The sequence below is a fragment of the Drosophila elegans genome, unplaced genomic scaffold (assembly GCF_018152505.1).
Source record: "Drosophila elegans isolate 14027-0461.03 unplaced genomic scaffold, ASM1815250v1 contig_271, whole genome shotgun sequence".
NCBI classification, from domain to species: domain Eukaryota; kingdom Metazoa; phylum Arthropoda; class Insecta; order Diptera; family Drosophilidae; genus Drosophila; species Drosophila elegans.
In genome coordinates, this window is record NW_024545647.1 from 777,235 (window position 1) to 801,517 (window position 24,283).

General features: G+C 37.2%; 2 protein-coding genes across 6 annotated transcripts in view; one reads left to right on the plus strand and one right to left on the minus strand.

Annotated features, from left to right (window-relative positions):
• LOC108134775 (dnaJ homolog subfamily C member 16) overlaps positions 1-24,283 on the minus strand; it is a 412,650-nt gene that overhangs the window by 280,224 nt on the left and 108,143 nt on the right. The window lies entirely within an intron of this gene.
• LOC121467241 lies at positions 8,569-10,453 on the plus strand. Of its 2 annotated transcripts, XR_005977365.1 has the most exons (3): positions 8,569-9,284; positions 9,351-9,671; positions 9,737-10,453. XR_005977365.1 is itself a non-coding variant. In XM_041708567.1 (2 exons), exons 1-2 carry the CDS (start codon positions 8,812-8,814, stop codon positions 9,424-9,426), a joined length of 549 nt encoding a protein of 182 aa, XP_041564501.1. In that variant the 5' UTR covers positions 8,569-8,811; the 3' UTR covers positions 9,427-10,453. The 2 variants fall into 2 exon arrangements, 1 of the variants encoding a protein (XP_041564501.1); XM_041708567.1 differs by having other exon boundaries at positions 9,351-10,453.

Below are 24,283 nucleotides of genomic sequence, written 5' to 3' on the forward strand. Positions count from 1 at the left end.
TGACAAGAAATTAACCGACTAGACTTATACGAGTGTATTTATTTTTCTCAAGAAATTTTATATTTAAAACGAGCAAATCTATTAGTTTGAAAATGTAAGAATCAACGTTTCTAGAAGAGTTAAAAACCTTATTTGCATAACTTTTTTAATAAATTAAATAGCTTTCTAACCACGCAATTCAAATTAACACGAGAAAGGAAGCACACTTCGGCACGTTGAAGTTTATAAACCCTTTCAGCTGTTGCAAAAATTAGATATTCCTTAGAATAACTATATTTTAATGCCATTATGTTTAAAATCAGCGAGGCTGTGATGATTTTTCGCTGAATTATTCGATCGTTTCTATGGCAGCTGTATGATATAGTCGCCCAATTATTATTGTTATACCCTTGCAGAAGAAAGTAGTAAAGGAGCCATTTCCGACCCTACCACGTACATATACACAAATTATAATTTTGCTGATTTTAAATTTAGTTTTAGTTCTTTGATATATAGTAAAAATTTATTATTTCAAAATTACGATTTAAAATTTATTAAAATCGGACGACTATGTCAAATAGATCCAACTGAAACCATCGGAATATTACAAAAATAAATTAAAACAAAAAACAAAGAAAATTTTGCAAGTCGACGTTTATATACCCTTGCAGCTATTGCAAAAAATAAATATTCTTTAAAATATATAAAGTATAAGTATAAATTTAAGTCTAATTATTAGATCTTTCAGCTATACGATATCGTTTTTTGATTTGAATTAATGCTTATATCTGAACTTTTAAAAAATTACTATGTCCAAAAGGAATTTAAAAAAAATTAAAAATTGGAGAAGTTACATTTTTTAATATTCCGATTGTGTTGATGTTAGCTATATGATATAGCCAAATTGAAACCGTAATTCAAAAAATAGTCAATGACTATATCTCGAAGAACTAAAATTAAAACAAAATTAAAAAAATAGAAAAGTTATAATTCTTTTTCCAACCCGGCTCGTTCCAACCCGGCTCGTACTACCTGCAGTAGGAAGATAACTTTTGGGTAAGTTTTATGCAGATAGCTTTGAAACTGAGGTACTAGTTTTCGTAGACACGGACGGACGGAAAAACGGACGGACAGACGGAGGGACAGACGGACATGGCTAAATCGACTCTCCCATTGAAGCTGATCAAGAATCTATATACTTTATAAGGTCTTAAAAGTCTCCTTCACTGCGTTGCAAACTTTCTTCTGAATATAGTATCATCTGCAAGGCTTTTTTTATTGTCTCTTCTCTATTTTTATACCCTTGCAAAGGGTGTAATAATCCAGTCAGAAGTTTTCAACGGAAACGTTTCCGACTTTATAAAGTGTATATATTCTTGATCAGCATCACAAGGAGAGTCAATCTGTCTGTCAGTCTGTCTGTTTCTACGGAAACTAGTCTCCCAGTTTAAAGCTATTTGCACGATTTTTTTCCTAATGCAGCTAGCATATAAGCCGGAATACTATGTCATATAAATCCCAAAGGAACAATAAATAAAAAAATTAAATTAAACTTTTTTGTTTTTTAATTTTTATACATAGTTCTTCGATGCTTAGTAATGGTTAATAAATTTTGAATTACGGTTTAAATAGGACGACTATATCATACACCTCCTATGCAAACAGAAAATTATTTTTTTTTTTTATTTTAGCTTCCCTAGGCTTAGTCCGACCACGCCAACCTATACCGTCAATTTATGTTATATATATATAAGTATATAAAATTTGTTGAATACATATTTTAAAAATATATGTTTTTAAACTTATTTTAAGAAATATATATTCTAGTTTCAAATCAAAGAAAAATTGGAAAAATTGATCCAAATTTTGATTTATATTTCGTGCTTCTAAAAGTTCTTAAACTTTTTGTGGTAAAATTAATTGTTTGTTATTAGCCAGTCGTCTGCTTACGTCAATGTTATGTCAGTTAGGTAACTGTGATATCTATCGATCCACCTTTACGGGAAACTCGCAAGATTTAATTTTTAAGGCAATTTAAAAACCGATATAACATTTTTAAAGTCCAATAAATGAATGCTAAATTAAAGATCACACTTAAATTTGAATTAAAATATGGTATATTGGGAAAAGGGCAAAATTAGGCAATATGAGTATAACTGGTCCATTCCAGCTTTCAATCGAAAGGTAATTTTTTGATAAACTTTTCATATTTCCCACTGAATTTCCGGTGTCTTTAAGAATATGGCAATAATGGTAAAGTAATTTAACGAATAAAATCGAAAGAACTAGTTTGTTATTGTAATCAGCAACTTTTTAACCAGTGCTGGAAACTTCTAGTGGCAGTGTTTTAAATTTTTTACAAGAGGTTTGAGGATCAGATTTGCTAAAGTCGATTAAAAAGGTCCCAACACAACAAGTTCCGAACATTTATTTACTTAAATAAAGCGGTAAAAAGAACAAAAATTAAAAATTTTAAATTAAAAATTTAAATTTATTCGTTCCTAATTAAATGCCCTTTCCGCACCAAATCTGTTCTCATCAATGCACCTAGATCAAACACTACGTGGTGAAGTCGAATTCAGGATATCTGGGTGTAAAAGTCTGCATTCCCCGACGAATAACAACAGCATGCACTAGTAAGGTCGAGTGGTGTCGAATTTCCCGAATTCCGAGTGCTGTAATTATTTCCGCAACCTTGCTCATGTTTTAAGTTCTTGAGGTTGTAAAATTTGGCCGTTAACCTATGTGAGAGATTCCCCTTGCTCTTACCTTATGACATTCCACGGTCTTTCATTGGTATGCATCTCGATTCTGTTAATTCTTGCAATAACTTTTTCCCATGTTTTATAAAGCATTTAGAATTAGCTAAATGCAATGTCACTACTTTCTTAATATCGACCTTGTTAAGGACATCGTGTATTTTGGGCATAGAAGCTGTTTCAACTTATTGTCTAGGTAGCTGAGCTTGATTTTTCCCTGCGCAGGGGTTGTTCTGTCTGTACTGTTTTCTTTCAGTGACTTGTTACTTTGTATATCTTTTAATACTTCGATGGTTATCTACAAAACGGATCACCAACGTTATTGGCCTTTCACTTAAGATAAACAACTGAAAATTCGTAATGAAATCTCATTCTAGGATATTTAGAATTTGAGTAAGCCAAAGAAAAAAAAATGCTATGGTCGGTTTTAACTAGGAAACGCCGTCCAAAAACGTAAGGTTAATGCTATAGGGTCGGTTTTAACTAGGAAAAGTCGCCCAAAAACGTGAGGTTTAATGTTTTTAATTGCCCAATGTTTCGCTAACAGTTCTTGTTCAGTTATGTTTTTATGGGATTCTCCTTTAGTATTGATATTGATACATAAGATCCGGAAGTTCTATTCCAGTCTGTTACTGGACGGCGCGAGCTTGTTTACTTGCTTCCGTGTTTATCCAAAATTCTTTACAAAAATCAGGGCATTGGAGTAATGTTGTAATTGGAGTGATTTTTTCTTTATGTCAATTTTGATGCCCATTAATATTTAACATTTTTTTGAAATAATCTGGTGATGTGACGGGGATAATCTGCGAACTTTTTAAATGAATCAACAACACTAATTGAAAAATGAAATGAATTCTCGAGCACAATCAGCGACTTTATGAACTGGGTATTTCTCGATGACTTCATAGTTTTTTGTCTCTGGCAATATATCCTGATCAGAAAATTTGTGGCCGAGAAAGGTCACTTCATTCAGGCAAAATGAGCTTTTCACCGGATTTAGTTTTAGGGGTTGTTTTTCTGAAAAGGTCTAAGACGTTTGTTTTTTTTTTTTAGCTTATGATTATCTGAACATCCTGTAACTATTAGGTCAATGCGGTAAATGCGATTGTCATCATACGCTGAAAAGAGTTTTGGACTATTTTCAAACTATAAGGTAATCTTGTAAAACGAGCCATTGCTCATAGAAAATTAAATTATATTTCTGGATGATTCCTCTATGTCAATTTAGTGAAATCCGGACATAAGGTCTAAACAGGCGAACACCTTTGCTCGGTTTAATTTATCGAGTACAACGTCGATTATTGGTAAAGCAAATTTATCTGCTAAAAGTTTTTTTTTATTAATTTGACGGTTATCAATTACTAAACATAGTTTCTCCTTTAAGTCGGGCAACGATTTTTATACCCTTGCAGAGGGTATTATAATTTCAGTCAGAAGTTTGCTACGCAGTGAAGGAGACGTTTCCGACCCTATAAAGTATATATATTCTTGATCAGCATCACTAGTAGAGTCGATCTAGCCATGTCCGTCTGTCCGTCCGTCTGTCCGTCCGTCTGTCCGTCCGTTTATATGCAAACTAGTCTTTCAGTTTTAAAGCTATCTGCATGAAACTTTCCCAAAAGTTGTCTTTCTATTGCAGGTAGTATATAAGTCGGAACGAGCCGGATCGGACGACTATAGCATATAGCTCCCATAGGAACAATCAGAAAAATAATTTAAAAAAAATTATAACTTTGCTGTTTTTTAATTTTTTGTTTAGTTCTTCGACATATAGCAATGGTTAAATATTTCAGAATTATGGTTTAAATTTCATCAAAATCGGACGACTATAGCATATAGCTCCCATAGGAACAATCGGAAAAATAATTGAAAAAAAATTATAAATTTCTTGTTTTTTAAATTTTTTTTTTGTTCTTCGACATAAAGCAATGGTTAAATATTTCAGAATTATGGTTAAAATTTCATCAAAATCGGACGACTATAGCATATAGCTCCCATAGGAACAATCGGAAAAATAATTGAAAAAAATTATAACTTTGCTGTTTTTTAAATATTTTTTTTAGTTCTTCGACATATAGCAATGGTTAAATATTTCAGAATTATGGTTTAAATTTCATCAAAATCGGACGACTATATCATATAGCTCCCATACAAATAATAAAAATATATAAAAGAACAATCAAATAATTAAGCTGGAAATCGTCATAGCTTCAATGTTTTGAAACATATACGCAAGTAAATCATAATTTTAATGTTTTCAAAAATATTTAATTCTTGCGATAGCTGCAAGGGTATATGAACTTCGGCTTGCCGAAGTTTGCTTTTTTTCTTGTTTTTTTATAAGTTTGTCAATTTCCTTAGTTATTTTCTTTTTATGGGCTTTTTTAAAACCACATCAAGCCATTATTCATTCTTAACTTTAGCTTGTAAAATTATTTGTAGACATCGATTCGGTTTTAAGACCAAACTGACACTTCATTTTAAAAATAGATAATAATAATTTTCATTTAGCTTAACAATGTCTTTGTTGTTTCTATGTGAGTCATTAATGTTGTCAATATTATAGTTTTCAATAGACCCAAGCACGCGATCTTGAACGCAGAAGAGCTGAGGACAGTACTGGTCGGAATAGAGACCGTCATGAACTCAAGGCCGCTCGGAGCGATGCGTAGTGACCCAAGCGACGGAGACGCAATAACTCCCGGGCTGCTTGCGGCGATGACGGCTTGTCTCGTCAGCCAGGAATATGTTTTGGTGGCGATGGGACCGGGGGTGTGTTCTTGGGAAGGGCACTTTGTCGTCGTGGCGGAGGACAACCTGCCACCTCAACAGTGGCTTCTAAGGCGGAACATTGCGACGCACGCAGGGAGGACGGCATGGTCAGGGACGACCCAGACGTTAGGCCAAATGGGAGAATTATTCAACGGGCCATCCAAAAGCTGGCGCCGCTACCAGTGGCTTGAAGCATTTCATTTGAGTTGTTTTGATTTTAAATTGAAGTTTTTTTCAAGTATTTGTTGAAGTCACATAATTTGAAGTTTATTGTAAGTTAGTTTAGGGCGAGCTCTCCCTTTTTGCGAATTCGCAAGTCTTTGTTAAGCTAGGCGCTAAGTATTCATTTATGTAATTAATATGTCACTCGTAGTGGCACGTAGTTCTTTTTTCGTTTCGTTTGCCCAAATGTAAGTTCGATTTTTGGTGTGTTTATTTAGACAAAATATTTAAATTTTTCACCTTTGATTATAATGATTAATCAGCAGCACCATGCAGACTCCTAAAACCAAACTGCTGATCAGGGATTGCGTCATGGAAAGGATCAGAGCTTAAAACTCTTTTAAGGAGAAAGCGCTCGAGAAGGTCGGGGGGAGAGACCTTTTAAAAGATCAAAAGGAAATTAGCGTACATTCACTGCTTCGGATAACATAAAAGAATAATCACAGCATTGAAGATGAGCGTAAGAAGGGAAATAGCATCCACTGGAAGCGCTTTTGCTACTTTCCCGTCAATATTGTCATGCCCAGAGGCCTTATTTTACTTTAGTCGCTTAATTTTGAGTTTAAAAAAAATTCGTTATCATCGTCCTTGTTAATCCATGTACCATCAGAACAGAGAAAGGACAGCTTTTTAAATTCAAAGACACGATCAGCATCTGGATCAATCGCATTAAGTTTCCGGAGGAAAAAGTCCGACTTGACCTCGTTAAGTGCTTTCCTCAGTAGAGAATCTGCCCTTTTAAAAACACATTAATCTTGTGCTTGACGCGAACGCATCCAACGTTGCCCAAGTGCTCGCTTTTGCCTCACCAGAGCCAATACTCCTGAACCTATAAGGGCATTTAACTGTGGAATAGTAGGATGAATTCTGTTAGCAGATGAGGCGTCAGCGGCAGACTTGATCTTGACGGTAAGGTCATTACCGGCAGCATCAACACCCTGCGGGCACTCAGATCAGTGGCGCATGAAAGCATTTCAAACAAAATGTGATCAGAACTAAGTTCACCCGAATCATGAACAGTCAACAAATTTTGTGAAATACCCTTGCAGGCAGCAAAATCAATTGCACTTGGGTTCCCCCTGGCATCAGATGGATAGTGTGTAGGTCCTCCAGTAGCTAGAACTTGTAAACTAGAAAACGTTAGATGGTCAAGCAGTTCAACACCTCTTGGAGACGAGCAACTGCAGCCCCAAAATTGAGAAGGTAGAAGCCAAAACCAAATTACCTAATTCTGTTCTAACGACCTTTCTTCGTGCTTCTCGCTCGTTACGTAATTGTGCGGCAAGCTTAGAGATTCCGGTGGTTCATCCCATCAAATTTGTAATACGTGATTGCCCGCAACAGGGAGGAGGAGGAAAACACAAAATTCAAAAAGTATTCTTCACGTCTTTAATATTTAATTTTATAACTTTATCCCTACGACCCCGTCCCTTTTTAGTTGCGTCCTTCCCTTGGTCCTTGCGGCGACTTCCGGCCTGGTTCAACGCCAGGTTCAACGCCTGGTTCAACACCTGCCTCAACTCCTGGTTCAACACCTGGTTCAGGATTCTATGTCCTCGAAAACCAACACATCCTGTTTGCGTCCTTGTTGGCTTGATCACTTGTTACTTCATTCGTTCCCATGTACGAACTCGGGTACCCGTCCTGACTTTCTGTCTTGAGCCGTGATTGTGTCTCCCTTATATAGCCTGGAGATGTCCTGTTATCCTCTTCCTTTGGGTTACATTACCGGGTCCAACTGCATCGCCGTTCCGTTGATTATCGATGCGATTTCTTTTTGGTAGGTCCGAAATCCATTTTTTTTTTGACCCTGGTGCCTTTGGCCGGCCACCTGCAACGGTATTCTGAGTTTTTTTTCTTTTTAGCTTAAACAAGAAAGAGTTCCCCGACCATAAGATTGCCGTTACTCAGCCAACAAACTTCAACCTAAGTATTTCCCCATCAAAACAATCGAAGTTTAGGTGGCGCCATCTGTCGAACTGCATAGTCAACACTAAGATAAGAGCGTGGAGCACCGCCACTCTTTCTCTCTCTCTCATCTGCTCGCAGCGGCAGAACAGCGGCCGATCAGTGGCTAAACAGTGGCATAATAACTCCTTAACTAAAAGCTCGATTTTAAAAATGTTTGGGTCACCGATAGATATGACCGAAACACACAAACTGCATGTCTCAAAATGACAGTACACACTTTCACACTTTCGCGTTAGAGTGGCCGAGGCTCCGTTTTGAAGTAAACTTGAACTGCTTAGGAACTACAAGATCAGCATACCAAGTCCCAAATCTCTAGCTTTTATAGTTTTAGAGATCTCGACGCTCATACAGACGGACAGGCGGACAGACGGACAGGCAGACGGACATGGCTAGATCGACTCGGTTATTGATCCTGATCACCCAAAATAATACAATTTCTCAGACAGAGGAAATGAGTAAGCATTGATTGCACAACAAACAGCAAAGCAATGCCCTCAATAATAGAATTTCCCAAACCGAAGAAGAGAGCATTAATTGCACAACTAACAGCAAAGCAATGCTCTCAATAAAGTTCTAACGAACTTAGCTTGCACCTTTTGGTCAGCGATCGTGGGAATGCAGAACAGCCAATTTCCAAAGTTGATCGAACTCAACTTAGTGCATACAACAAAAACTATAATTAAAATGCACTGGCCAATTACAATTAAGTTTGGCCAACGGCGACGGCGACCAAGAGCAGCAACCAATAATATGAAAGAACGTCAGCAGAAACATCAACAGCGGCAGAGACTGCGGCAGCGATGGAGCGACGCGTAGCTATAAAAACAATTGTTTAACCTGTATGAATGTCAGGTAGGTGGGCCAAGTTTTTTTCCACTTCTTGTAACAACCCCGTATACTCTTCCCCAGCAAACTCAGTGGTCTCGAAGCCGAGTAACTCTGACTGGTCCAGTGTTAGCTCTTCAACACAACGCGAAAGTATATCTGCCACGACGTTCTCGCTTCCTTTCCTGTGTTCGATGTTGAAGTGATATCCCTGGAGTTGCAATGACCACCGAGCCAGCCGACCCGAAAGGTCTTTTATGGACATAAGCCACTTCAAGCTGGCATGATCCGTGATGCACGTAAACGGCATTCCTGCCACATACGGCCGGAACTTTCCAATGGCCAGCAGGGCTGCGAGGCACTCTTTTTGGGTGACGGTGTAGTGCACTTGGTGACAATTCATCTTGGCCGAGAAGAACTCTATGGGTTGCTCCTGGCCGTCTTCATCCCGCTGGAACAACACTGCACCGACTCCGATCTGGGATGCATCGCACTGGATGAAAAAGTGCCGCTTGACCAAAACTGTGCCAGCTGTGCTTCTGGACTCAAGAAAAACTTCTTATTTCCCGTCTTCTTCAAGGATTCCTTGAGCGGAGCTTCCAACGTCGCGACGTTCTTTATAAACCGACGGTACCAAACAGCGGTTCCAAGAAAGGCTCTCACTTCCTTCATGGTCCTTGGCTCAGGCATCCGCCTAATAGCTGCTACACGCCCTGGATCCATCCGCAAACGTCCTCCACCCACTATGAAGCCGAGGTAGGTCAAAGACTTGAAGCAAAACTTTGACTTGCTGAGACCTATGGTTAACCCTGCTTCTTTCAGGCATTCAGCGACTCGGCGAAGATACTTCATGGGCGTTCTCATGTCTGGCGCTAGTATTAGCAGGTCATCCAAGTAGACAACTACATTCGAGCGGATCTTAGCTGGAATTACTCGGTCCATGAGTCTCACCAGCCTCTGTGATGCGTTACAGTGTCCGAAAGGCCTCACGTGGTAAAGAGGCCGACCAGGAATCGTAAAGCCTTTGTATTCTTTGCTGCTCGTGTCCAACTCAATCTGGCAAAAAGCGAACTTCAAATCCACTCTGGAAATTTAGTACATTTGGTCGATTCTGGACAGGATGCCGTCTATGCTGGGCAACGGGTAAGCATCTTTGATGGTCACCTCATTAAGCTTACGTGCGTCTAAGCAGAACCGGTGTTTACCAGACCTTGACACCACGGTGGTGCGGTTGTTCCAGGGGCTTTTGATTTCCTCGATGACTCCGAGCGCTAGCATCTTGTCGACCTCGTCCTCGACCACCTTCTGCTTCGCGGGAGACATCGGATAGGGTCGATCCTTGAAAACATCAGCTCAATAGTGTGCTTCTCCAGACTGGTGGTACCTAAGCCATCCCTCTCGAAAGTCAAGAACTGCTGCTTGATCTCCTCTAGCTCTTGTTCCTCGGCTTCGGAAAGCGTCCAGGACTCGGGATCGGCTATTTCCTCATCGTCATCCTCGACCTCAGCGTAGTGCTCCATCCTTCGGGATCGATGTGGCCTATAATTGCTGGGGCCAGTCCGAATGCTTGCCAAAAATCCACACCAAAATAGCTGGCTGCTCCAGGTTAGGACATAAATAGAAGAGAATGTGCTCTGTCCGTCCTCGGTATTCCACCGGTAGCTTGACCCGTCCTATAATTGACCGATCCTCTCCAGACGCCGTTCGGACTGCTGATAAGTACTTCTGAACGGGCACATCCAATGCCTCAACCAGCTCTCTGCCACCTTTACGAAGCAGACTAACTCTCGCTCCAGTGTCCAACAACCCCGTCAGTTGCTTCGTTAGGACTTGGCCTGCAGTGAATGGTCTGGGATCGCGCTGTAATTCTCTCGGCACTTAGCTCCCTTACACTGTGTGCGATCGTTGATTTTTTATTACATTATTTAACAAATAAATAATTTAATAAAAATAAATATTAAACACCTCTTCGATACCAACAAAATAAATACAAATAAACGCAATGGCATCTAAGGATATCGAAGAGCTTAAACACCAACAAGATGCTTGCATGAAAAGTATTAACCGAACTTGTGGGAACCGGCATCAAGGAGCTAAGCCAGCGATGACGGTTGTAGGAGAGCGAGGCTCTCTCTCTCTTCCTAGACCTTGGATCACTGTTCTCAACATAATTAGTTTAGTTCGATTTTGGCACTCGCCGCGGAAGGAGAGTGAAAATAAAGAACATTTATAAAAGACAATCTAACGTGATTTATTGAGTTGTTACATTGGCGACGAGGTGAAATGTATGGAAAACGAAGCTAAAATCGTTAGAGTAAACCATTAACCATAAAACCAAGCAATACAAAAAGGCGTATTTGTAAAATGTGAACAAATTTATCTCGCAGGAACCCGTTAGTTTTTTTTTTTATCTCTCTTTCATTCATCTCGTTCGTCGTTGTCATTCGTTCGAGTGCGAGTAAACGGTATGTCCAGAAAAAAAAATTATAATAAGAGAGGAAACTTTAAGAGTAATTGCATTTAAGAGTATGAGAAGTTGTGATCAGATAAAAGCAAAGAGCTTTAAAAAAAAAAAAAAAAAAAAATGTAGAACAAGTTCTGACAAAGGTCAGAGGCAAAGTACCGAAAAAAAAAATTGAAAATTAAATAATAACTGAAACATTATCTGGCAGTGGTCAGAGGCAGAGTGCCGATGAAAATTTGAAAAAAATTGAAAATTAAATAATAACTGAAACATTATCTGACAGTGGTCAGAGGCAGAGTGCCGATGAAAATTTGAAATTTAAATAATAAATGAGGCATTATCTGACAGTGGTCAGGGGCGGAATGCCGAATAAAACTATAAAAAAAAGCTAAATTGTAGCATGAGTCAAGAGGTTGACCAAGTTTGGAAGGAAAATTGCTCGACAGAAGCATTGTTAATATAAAAAAATAAAATTAAAAAAATATATATATATATATACAAATTTGGTTCAGGTGCAGAATTAATTCGTAATGGCTGAGAGCATCATAAAACCTTTTCTTTGCGAAAATCTGGAAAAGTCCGTGCTCCGAAGGGAATGGGAGAACTGGCTTCGAGCCTTCAAAATATACCTGGAGGTTGAAGACGTTCAATCGGTTACCAAGAGGAGGACAAAGCTGCTACACTTGGGTGGCACGCAATTACAGACGGTTGCATACGCACTTCCGGGTGCTATAGTCGAGTTCAACGAGGAGGTGAAAAATGACGTATTTTCGATATTGGTCGAAAAACTAACAACATACTTTTCACCTAAACAAAATTCGACATTCGAGAGACACCTTTTCAGGAAAATATCTCCTGAAGAGGGCGAAGCTTTTGGGAAATTCATTTTACGACTTCGCCAGCAGATCCAAAAATGTAGTTTTGGTTCTACGAAAACTGAGGTGGAAGAAATATGTTTGAAGGACAAAATTATTGGTAAGTGGGCTAGTCCGGAACTAAAAAAGAAACTTCTTGAGAAGGAACATACCTTATGCGAAATCATTGAAGCATGCCAGGTCGACGAAGAAATTAATAAGCAATCACAGTCAATGCTATCGAAGCCGTTTTCAGACACAATTAATAAAATTTCCAATTGGAAATCGCGGCCAACCAGTCAAAATGATTGTGGAAAATGTGGGCGGTCAGGTCATAAGGAGGATAGTCCTACATGCCCAGCGCGACAGACTAAATGTAATCGATGTTCCCGACTGGGTCATTTTGCCCGGAAATCCCGAACTGTTTTAAAACGTCCATACCCACCGTCGTATGAAGGAAAGAACGTGGAAAGTTTCAAAAGAAGAAACGTACGGTGGGTTAAAGACGGCAACCAAGAGGGAAAGGAAATTAATCGAGAAAACTGTTTTAAAATAAACACTGACGAGGAATATGAAGAATGGATTAAATGTAGAATTGGTGGTGAAGACGTTGCCATGATAATCGATTCCGGATCCCGTTTAAATCTCCAGGCGAAAAAGGCGACTGTTTTCAATGTGCGTACAGATGCATACAACCAATTTAAAGGATACGCTTCGGACACAATTTTAAATGTCATTTGTGTTTTTGAGGCACCAATAGCGGTCAAGTCAAGCTCGGAGTTGATTGCATCCTTTTTTGTAATTGAGAAAGGACGACAATCGCTACTTGGACGGGAAACAGCAACTAAATTGAATGTTCTGCGGATGGGCTTACCAGTAAATCACATTGAATTAGTAACACCGTTCTCTAAGTGGAAAAATGTTAGCGTGAAACTGTCAATAGATCCTTATGTTGACCCGGTGAAACAGCCCATGAGACGTATTCCAGTCGCGTTGGAAGGTAAGGTCAATGCAAAGTTGGAGGAAGCGCACAAGCTGGATATAATTGAACCAGTAAATGGTCCCAGTCCGTGGATCTCACCGATAGTTGTTGCTTTTAAAGAAAACGGGGACATTCGACTGTGTTTGGATATGAGGCAGGCCAACCGAGCGATTCTTAGAGAAAATTACCCTTTGCCTACGTTTGAGTCTTTTATGACTAAGTTGAGAAACGCTAAATTATTTTCACGTTTGGATCTCAAAGACGCGTACCATCAATTGGAGCTAGAGGAATCAAGTCGACAGATTACAACTTTCATTACACCCCAAGGTTTATTCAGATATAAACGGCTGATGTTTGGCATAAATGCGGCTCCTGAAATATTTCAGCGACGACTTGAAGAACTCCTTGCATCGTGCAACAGTGTAATGAATTTTCAACTTCGGAAACGCTCGGCTTTCCTTGTTATTTGAATTTTACGAAATAAGCTTTCTACAACAAACTATTAGAACGAACATGGAACCGTGACTCGTAAACCTTTCTGGACTTGTCCCAAAACAAGCATTGCGTTAGACATCTATAGATTCGTTCCAGAGCAACATGTATAGAATGTTTACAAGAATTTAAAAAATATGTTTCCAAGGAAAGTTATCGGAAAGAGTGTAATTTTAAGAATATGCAACTTTTTGAAAGCTAAAGCTAATTGAACTCAAATATCAAATGTATGAATGTACAACGAGCTTATGTAAAACTTTTGAGCAACAAAACAAAATCTCCAAAAAGGGGAATGGAATTGTTGTTGGTTTTAGATAAAATAGCTTGATGCAGTTTGTGGGAACCGGCACCAAGGAGCTAAGCCAGCGATGACGGTTGTAGGAGAGCGAGGCTCTCTCTCTCTTCCTAGACCTTGGATCACTGTTCTCAACATAATTAGTTTAGTTTGATTTTGGCACTCGCCGCGGAAGGAGAGTGAAAATAAAGAACATTTATAAAAGACAATCTAAAGTGATTTATTGAGTTGTTACATAACCTAAGTAAGTTAGTTCTAAATCCAACTCAATAAAGAAAAGATTGATTTTTTTTAGCAAAATTATAATCAATCTTTTAACTGGCGCCCGAACAGGGACCTGATTAAAACCGCGAAAGGATAACAAGTTCCGCGTTTCGCGAAGTTCAGAAAGTAAAAAATTCTGACGTTTCGTTTCAAACCTCCGCCTAATCAGTGAGAAGTAAAAAACCAAAAATACCGAGATTCGGAAGTGCAAAAGCGCCGTTTAAAAAACGCCGCAAATTGTCACTCCTGAAAAAAAAAAAAACAGGACTTGTACCCGGTGGAATAATCAGGCCAAATTTTATCGCCGTGATCCCTTTAGTATCCGTTCGAAGGGAACGTGAATTAAGGTACAGAGAAGGCCCCTTAGTAAACTCACACTCAGGAGAGATCGTTGCAGAGTGGGATAAAACGGAATCTGCCGAGCCTGTCATCACGAGAGCACGCCGAGATATGTTACTACTGTAAGAATAGTTTTAAGCAATTTATTAACAAAAACATAAAAAATATTTAATCGAAAAATATTCAAAGAAGAAAAAGTTTTACCCAAATATAAAGTGTAGAAGACATATTTTAGTGAGTTAAAAAGAAAAAATCCAAAATATAGGGAAAATAAAAATTCCCACACAATAGTTACAAAGGTAATAAAAAATCGCACACCCTAATTCTTAGAAGACAACTTCCGAATTCTGAATAACTAAAATAAAAAAATTAAATTTAACTTTTCGCTGCTCATATATCCATACCCAAAATGACCGAACAAGATTTGGCAGACAGACTCGCGAATCTTACCGGACCCTCATCAGCCAGTTCCTCACAAATAAACACACGAATCATGACCGAGAGGGACATTGAGGAAAAAATAAAAACAATCTTAGAGACAAATCTCAGTAGCCTAGTAAAGGAAATACTTAATCCAAATAAAGATTTTTCCAAATATACAGACCAAACAATTAAAAGAGAATTAACGCACAATCTTAGTGAGTTAGATAAATTACCAGACGTTGTTCGGACACCTAGAGACTTTTCAGGAAACAAAAGTGAATATTCATCATGGAGGAAAAGTGTCGAGAGGGTGTTAAAAATCTATGAAAACAGAATTGGTTCACCAAAATATTATGGAATTCTTTTAGCAATCCGTAACAAAATTACTGGTCAAGCGGACGCAGTATTAAAATCATATAATACCCCCTTAGATTGGACAGCTATTTCAAAATGCCTAACAGCGCATTTCGCCGACAAGCGCGACTTAAAGACCTTAGAATATCAACTATATGCTCTTAACCAAGGTAACAATACTATAGATGAATATTATCAGGCAGTTTATCAACAATTATCACTAATTCTGAACCAAATTGGCAGCTTAGATGCCTCACAAGAAACTATACAATCTCTAACAGCCATGTATAGGGAAAAAGCCTTAGACACTTTTGTCAGAGGACTTAATGGAAACCTGGCACAATTGCTGGCCATTAAAGAACCACATGACTTAGGACACGCTCTACATTTATGCAGTCTGCTAGAGAATCAAAATGCTAGGAATAACCAGACACCAAAAACTCCGTATTTAGGGAGGGCACCCATGCTACCACCTAAACCCCAACAACCATATCGGATGGTAGCCGTCAAACAAAATTTCCATCCGCATTTCTACCATAACCCAAACCAATCCGGAAAACCCCTAATTACTCAAACTAACCAATTCAAATCTTATAGTCAACCTTATACAAACCAATCCGGTGTAGTAGCGCCCTATAACATACCAAAACCTCCGCCACGACCACAACCGAAACCGGTACCTATGGACGTAGATCAGTCAGTTCGATCACGTCATATAAATTATATGAACAAACCAGCAAATAATGATTATGCAGGGAAACGACCTCTCAGCACCGCTAATGCCCCAAATAATAATAAGATGCCAAGACAGTTCCATATTCAACCAGAGACAGGAAGTAACGCGCAGCAAAATTCAGATGAAGCTTCATCAAGTTCAGAACAAGAGTATTATCAGTTGGCAGAAGAAAATAACGTTAACGAACTTCAGGAGGAATATGTATGGCAAAGCGATAACGAACAACAAGAATACATAGATATGTCAGAACTTTATTTTTTAGAATAAATCGTTCCTCACTACCTTACTTTAAAGTAACCACGGGGAACGGAAAAATTCTAAAATTCTTAATCGACACGGGCTCTAATCAAAATTATATTCAAAATCAATTAGTACCAAATCCAAAGCCAAATGAGAACACTTTTTCAGTTAGTTCAGTCGGTGGTAACAATAAAATAACACAACACGCAATACTTAAGCTCGCTAATATTTCGGATACACCCATGAAATTCTTTTTACTAGACACCCTGAAAACCTTTCATGGTATCTTGGGCAATGACACAATGAAAAGACTAGGAGCAATAATAGATGTAAAAAATGATATATTAATTCTCGGAAATAAACGCAAAATTAAAATTCATCAACTAGCGACACAAGCAGTAAATACAATTGGACCGCAAGTCAGCCATATGACCGAGTCACAAAAATCAATAATAAAACTCCTCGTACAAAACCACAAAATCCTCTTCGCTGATCCCGATTCAAAGTTAGCATACACAACTAAAGTAGTAGGTGAGATCAGAACTTCATCAGATTCTCCAGTTTACGGAAAACATTACCCATACCCAATATCACTCAAACAGGAGGTAGAAAAACAAATAACTGAGATGCTAAGAGATGGTATTATAAGACCTTCAAGATCACCATATAATGCACCAGTCTGGGTAGTTCCGAAAAAGTCCGGTCAGTCCGAAGAAAAAGGGTACAGATTAGTAATTGATTATAGGAAACTTAATGAAGTTACTATCTCAGATCGGTATCCCATACCCGAAATTGGAGAAATTATTGCGCAGCTCGGGGACAACAAATATTTTTCGGTATTAGATCTTAAGAGCGGTTTTCATCAAATACCACTGAAAGATACAGACATAGAAAAAACAGCATTCGCGGTAAATGGCGGAAAATATGAATTTACGAGACTCCCATTCGGTTTGAAAAATTCCCCTTCCTTTTTTCAAAGAGCGTTAGACGACATATTGAGAGAATACATAGGGAAAATTTGCTATGTATACGTTGATGATATTATAGTCTTTAGCAAAAACGAAGTGGAGCACGGCAAAAACTTGGAAAGAGTATTTTCAACGCTACAAAACGCAAATATGAGGGTTCAAATAGAGAAATGCCATTTTTTTAAAAACGAAGTAGACTTCTTGGGGTACACAATATCAGAAAATGGAGTAAAAACCAACATATGACAGCATGACAGGTTATTATAGGCGGTTCATAAAAGATTACGCCAAAATAGCAAAACCCCTAACCATTCTTCTAAGAGGCGAAGAAGGCCGGATATCTAAGACCAAGTCAAGCAGAACTGCTATCAACTTGAGCAAAAATGCGATTACAGCATTCGAGAAACTTAAAAATACTCTCGTCTCCAGGGAGGTTACCCTTGCCTATCCAGATTTCGGAAAAGAATTTCAATTGACTACTGACGCTTCAAGTTACGCAATAGGCGCAGTATTGGAACAAAATCATAGGCCAATAACGTTCATTTCACGCACCCTGTCAAAGACTGAAGAGAACTACGCAACTAACGAAAGAGAGATGCTCGCGATCGTTTGGGCGCTCCAAAGTTTAAGACATTATCTTTACGGGTATTCAAAAGTGGTAATATACACGGATCACCAACCCTTGAGTTTTTCGAATAGCGTAAATAACCATAACGCTAAGCTTAAACGCTGGAGAGACCTCATTGGCGAGTATAACCACGAGATCAGGTACAAGCCCGGAGTAGCTAATGTGGTAGCGGACGCGTTGTCCCGGGCCCCCGCAGAAATTAATTCAATCAGCTCCTCAGCATCAGCCAATAGCGACGAAAGCTCGTCACACAACCTCATATTTTCAGTAGAAGCTCCAATTGACGTATTTAAAAACCAATTATTATTACTGACTGCTGATACAGATTCCTATAGCTTCGAAATGCCATTCCCAACATACCACAGACACATAATTAAGCAAAAATCTTACACGGAAGAAAAACTTATTGCAATTTTAACTAGTAAACTTGATCCTAAGCTTATAAACGGAATCATTACATCCGAAGAGGTAATGGGAAAAATTCAAAACATTTACCCTACCTATTTTAAATCATACAAGGTAAGGTTTACTCAAAACGAAATAGACGATGTAACTTCGGAGTCCCAACAAAACGAAATAATTACCCTCGAACATAAACGAGCCCATAGAGATGCAAAAGAGAACAAATTACAAATTTTGAAGAATTATTTCTTTCCACAACTTACCAAGAAAATCCAAGCAATAGTTCAAGCCTGTCAAACTTGTAAAGAATCAAAATACGATAGACACCCCCAAAAGGAGAAATCCAACCGACCCCTATTCCTAATTACCCAGGAGAAATAGTTCACATAGATATTTATATTACCGAAAAACATAGAGTCTTAACGGGAATTGACAAGTTTTCAAAATATGTTCAAGTAAAAATTTTAGAGTCAAGAGCATCTGAAGATATTAAAAATCCGTTGAGGGAAATGTAAATTGCTTTCGGTATGCCGAAATGGATAATAATGGACAACGAATAAAGCAATAAAGTTTATGTTAGAAGATGAACTCAAAATATCATTACACACCACTGCACCGTACGCATCGACAAGTAACGGACAAATAGAAAGGTTTCATTCAACCCTATCTGAAATCATGCGGTGTCTCAAAAAAGACAACGGGAGCATATCATTTGAAGATTTAATCTTTAAAGCAGTTCAAGAATATAATAAATCGATATATTCTGTAACCCATAGACATATTTTTCAGAAGCACAATCTCTAGTTCAACAGTAGACATAGAAAAAAAAAAGAGAAGAAATAAAAAAGAAAATTAAAAATAAACAAACAGCCGACCTCGAATACCACAATCAAGGGAAAATATTACCAAAACTTTTTAAGCCAGGCGAAACTGTACATGTAAAAATAGATAAAAGATTAGGAAGTAAACTTACACCTAGATACAAAACCGAGAAAGTAGCGGAAAATAGAACGACCACCATTAAAACACAAGCCGGAAAAATCATACATAAAAATAATATAAGAACATAATTTTTCAGATTATTTTTACCAACATGCTTGGGAATAACTACAGTCCTCGACTATTCCAATTCACAAATCATCTCACTCGAAACCGGATAAGCGGCTAAACAAGACGGAACATTTAAAATCATCCACATCTTTAACCTACAAAGCTATGAAGAAACTCTGGCGAAGTTAGAAGAATCATTTCATTCACTCACCCCATCTCATCCATTACACCCATATCTTTCCTATGAACTAAAACAGATCCAAACGGATTTACGCATACTCCAAACTCAAAAAACAAAAGAGGGCAATAGAAGCAATAGGTACTGCATGGAAATGGCTGGTGGGATCGCCAGATCACCACGATTATCAGATCTTAGAAGACAAGATAAATGAGCAGCTAGAAAACAACAATAGACAAGTAGTAATTAACAGATTAATTAATCAAAAAATAAACCAACTTACTAACGCTACTAATGCAATGTTGAAAATTACCCAGAGCTCGGAAGAAATCATAAATCAGAAAGCAAATATTTTGAAGTATAAAATTCAATTAATAAAAGAAGAAATAATTAACATAATATACGCAATTACATGGGCCAAATCTAACACAATAAATTCATTTGTACTTACAAACACAGAAACCAAAATAGTGGAAAAAATTTTTAAAAAGGAAAATAACTTATTTTTTAACATAGAAGAATTATTGGAATTTGCTCAAATCAAGTTAACCACAAATGGCAACGACCTTATTTACATTATTAGCCTACCAATCATTGAATCAGATAATTGTAGAACTTTAAAAATTAAAGCAATAAAAAAAGCCCAAATAATCAATGATATAAAATATAAAAATTTTTTAGAATGTAAGAGACAATTATTGGCAATAATTAAACCTTGTGAATCCTATAATGATAAGACAATTTGTTATTCAGAAAATTTGTTAGATTTAAGCAATGATACTTGCGTAAACGCTCTATTAAACCTTCGAGAAACAGAATGTAAGATGATCAACAATCAACATATACCGGATTTCGAAGAAATACTACCAGGCACCATCCTGCTAAACAACTACAATGAACCAGTCTTACTAGATGAAAAACTTCTACAACTGCAAGGCTCTTTCATAATACAATATCGTAATTCGACGGTAACAATTGGTGAAACCATCTTCAAGTCAAAGGAAATCAACGTAGTCGAACCAGAACCTCCGTTATTCCAACTATTGGGCGAAAAGACTAAGTTAGAGGAAGTTCTCTCACTACAAATGGTCAAGGAACTCAACATTAACAACACAAAAGCGCTGGAAAAATTAAGAAGCAAGACAATCATAGAATCTTCCGTTAGCTACGGATCCGCCATCATCCTACTACTACTTATAATAGGATCAATCACGGAACTCCTACGAAGACGTAGGTCAACAGAAAGTACACCAGTTTCCGTGCCAGAAACGCAAGAAAAGCTCACGCATTCCGGACCTGTATTCTACTACGTTGCGACCGAGGACAGTCGCGTTTAAGGAGGGAAGAGTTAACACCCAAAATAATACAATTTCTCAGACAGAGGAAATGAGTAAGCATTGATTGCACAACAAACAGCAAAGCAATGCCCTCAATAATAGAATTTCCCAAACCGAAGAAGAGAGCATTAATTGCACAACTAACAGCAAAGCAATGCTCTCAATAAAGTTCTAATGAACTTAGCTTGCACCTTTTGGTCAGCGATCGTGGGAATGCAGAACTGCCAATTTCCAAAGTTGATCGAACTCAACTTAGTGCATACAACAAAAACTATAATTAAAATGCACTGGCCAATTACAATTAAGTTTGGCCAACGGCGACGGCGACCAAGAGCAGCAACCATTAATATGAAAGAACGTCAGCAGAAACATCAACAGCGGCAGAGACGGCGTTTAACCTAAGTAAGTTAGTTCTTAATCCAACTCAATAAAGAAAAGATTGATTTTTTTTAGCAAAATTATAATCAATCTTTTAACTTATATATATATTTATTTCTCGGAAACGCTACCTGTTACATACTTTTCAACAATAAAATATACCAATTTATTCTACGAGTAACGGGTAAAAAAATCGCGGTTAATTTGTTTTTAAAAAAATAAACTCTTCGTGAATACCTGATGCAGGATCGGTTCAGTAGATTTTAAGTTCTGATGTTCACGAACCGAAAACCGACTTAAAGTTTTTCATACGTGAACAATCTGGTAGCACTTCTGGTCGTTTGAAACGCTGTAACTTTGTTAGTTTTACTCGAATTGACTTGAACTTTGTACAGCATATTCTCAACATATTGTTAATTCAGGAAAAGTCTGTATTAAATCGTTTAACTACAATATAATTCCATTCAAGTAAGTTTGTGGTGGTTGACGTTTGCTTAACAAAACCATGTTGGAGAAGTGATATTAGCGCGTAACACAAGTGTTGAAATTGCGAAGTAATAATATGCTCAAATGAATTAGGTATTGCAGACAATTTAGAAATACCTCTATAATTTTGAACCTCTGACTTTTTATGGAGTAGAATAATTAAAGAGTCATCCCAAATAATAAAAACAAATAAAACCATCAGCTTATTTCATATTTATAAACGGGTATAAATGTCTTTCAAACATGGTGTTTTGAAAGTTTATTGGACTTAAATCGCTCTAAATGCAAAGTAATGAAATTTTGGTGGTTTTGAGGAATTTAATGATCCCTATGACACAAAGTCTTTGTTCATTTCATTAGTACGACCAATCCTGGAGTACTGTTCACCAGTTTGGAGTCCCCAATATAGTGTACCAAGCGACCGGATACAACTTTTTACTATTTGCTCTACGGGGCTGTAATTGGGATGCAAAAATAATCTTACCATCTTACTCTAGTAGACTTCTTCTTACCAACTTTATTCTTAAAAATGACTTTTATTCTTAAACATAATCACGGGGAAGTGGAGAGCCCCGAGTTACTCTTTGTACTTTGTAATGACTATAAAAAAATATTTCTTATCATTTCTACTACTGACTCCTTACCAGTTTTTAAAGCATTTATCTTATCTTACTTAGCACGTAATTAGTATAAACTAGAAGTTTTGTATATATCTAAAGTAGGTCTGTCCGTTCTTTTACTGCCCCGTTTCCTTCACCTATCGCGATCTTTTGTTTGTACTGATCATAGTGATAACGTTCGATAGTCAATTTTTCTCAGGGTTCAGCGTTTAAAAATGTAACTCAATTCAGATCTTTATAATTATCTATGCAAGGCCAATATGATTAAAAACTATTTTGCAAGTAAATCGGTAATATATTTTTTTTTTGTCCGGTTGTTTCCATATGAGTTATATTATATAATCAAATTTCAACCGTGATTCTAGGTCTCCTGTACACACTAAAACCAAAAACTAGTAACCAACAAAAATTAAAATAAGTAAAACTGTTTTGAAAATATTAAAAAAAAGCATAAAGGCCTTTAAAAACAAAACGAAATTTTTATTTCTAGGTCTATATTTCTAAAAGTAATGAAGCTATGCTATGCTGCTATGGCAGCTTTACGTCAAAAGAGGTTCAAATGAATTCAAAAACAGCAAAGTTAACATTTTTTTATATACTTTTGGGAAAGTTTCAAGCCTTAAAACTGAGAACTATCTATCTGTTGTCAAAAGTGAACTGATCAAGAATATATTTTTTTTTTTTGCTGAGAGTTAAAAATGCTAACATTAATTTATTAAACTAATTTAAAATAATATCAATATAACTATATAACTAAGATTTTTTATATTTAGACATTTGTGGTCTTAAGGTATGAATTAATTTGAGACGAAATATTAGGAACAGATTTTTCAAAACAATTAAATTGATAAACAAAGTTATAGTTAGTACACAAAACTCGAAAAGGTTGGTGAAGTGCATAATTAGACGTGCAAATTGGTAGACGAAGCGGGAGAAATGCACGAGTATATCTAGAGGGTAATGCAAATTCTATTAAATTCTGATAATGATTATATTGACCAAACGCATGAGCAATATTCAAGAATTGGGCGAACTAAGCTAATATACAATGCTTTAGTTGTATAAGGATCATTAAATTCTTTATCCCTTCTCTTAATAAAAGCTAGGACTCTATGCGCTTTATTAACAAGTATGGCTTTTGTAACATAATTTATGATCAAATAGTACACCAAGATCATGTACTTTAGTTAGTAGCTCCAAAGACGAGTTTCCAAAAATTTACGAAATAGGATGGACAGAAATTCGATAGAATAACATGGACTTGCATTTAGAACGAGACCCTCGCCTGAAATTGGTTTAGATCTGACTGAGATGCAGAGATGCGAGCTCGAATCAGAAAATGAGAAACAAATTTTAACATCGCCAGCGTAAATAAAAGTTGTCAGAGGTCATTAATAAACAAGACAAATACAAATGCGGGTCTCCACAAGTAACTTTCACCGTATTGGACAATTCGTTTTTAAATAAAACTCTTTGTGGTCTATTCGAAAGATACGACGAAATACAATCGCATAAGTAAGGAGGAAAACCAAATATGTGAATTTTCTGAAGAAGAAGTGTGTGATTTACCGAGTCAAACGCTTACTGAAGTCAGTGAATATAACATCAGTTTGACGATTTTTAAGAAAACCACTGTGAATTCTAGAATATTAGTAGAAGCAGACCGATTTTTTACAAAGCCATGCTGTGATGGATGTAACTAATCGTTCTAGGAGCTTGTAGATAGCAGATTGCTTGGCAATGCCACGACAATTATCAATGTTCGACCTAGATCCTATTTTATGAAGAGGGAATAATAATAATTCCTCCCAACAATTTGGAAAGTAAGATAATTGCAAAGAAAGATTGAAAGGAAATGTGATTGGGATACAGAGAGCTTCTGCGCAGCGCTTAAGAATGCAGCTTGGGATTTTATCGGGGCTTGCAGGGAGAGATAGGTCAATTGTCAACAGACCTTGCAGAGCATCACAAACTTCAAAAGGGGGTATATTCATATTGTTCGCGTGAGATAATTGATAACGATATGGTGTCAAATAAATTAGAGATTTTAATATCAGAGGATTCAGTTTGTTTATGTAAATGAAAAGTAGAAGGATAGAGGTTCGATTTTCTTTTAGTGTTAACGAACGAATAAAATTAGGGTTGTTTTTAATATTTCCCCTACACTGAGCACCGTAATCCGCATAACACTGATTGTTTGCTGGTTTTTCTGGAAGTTTTTTTTAAACCGTGATTTTTTATTTTTAAGGTAAGACAAGTGCCTGG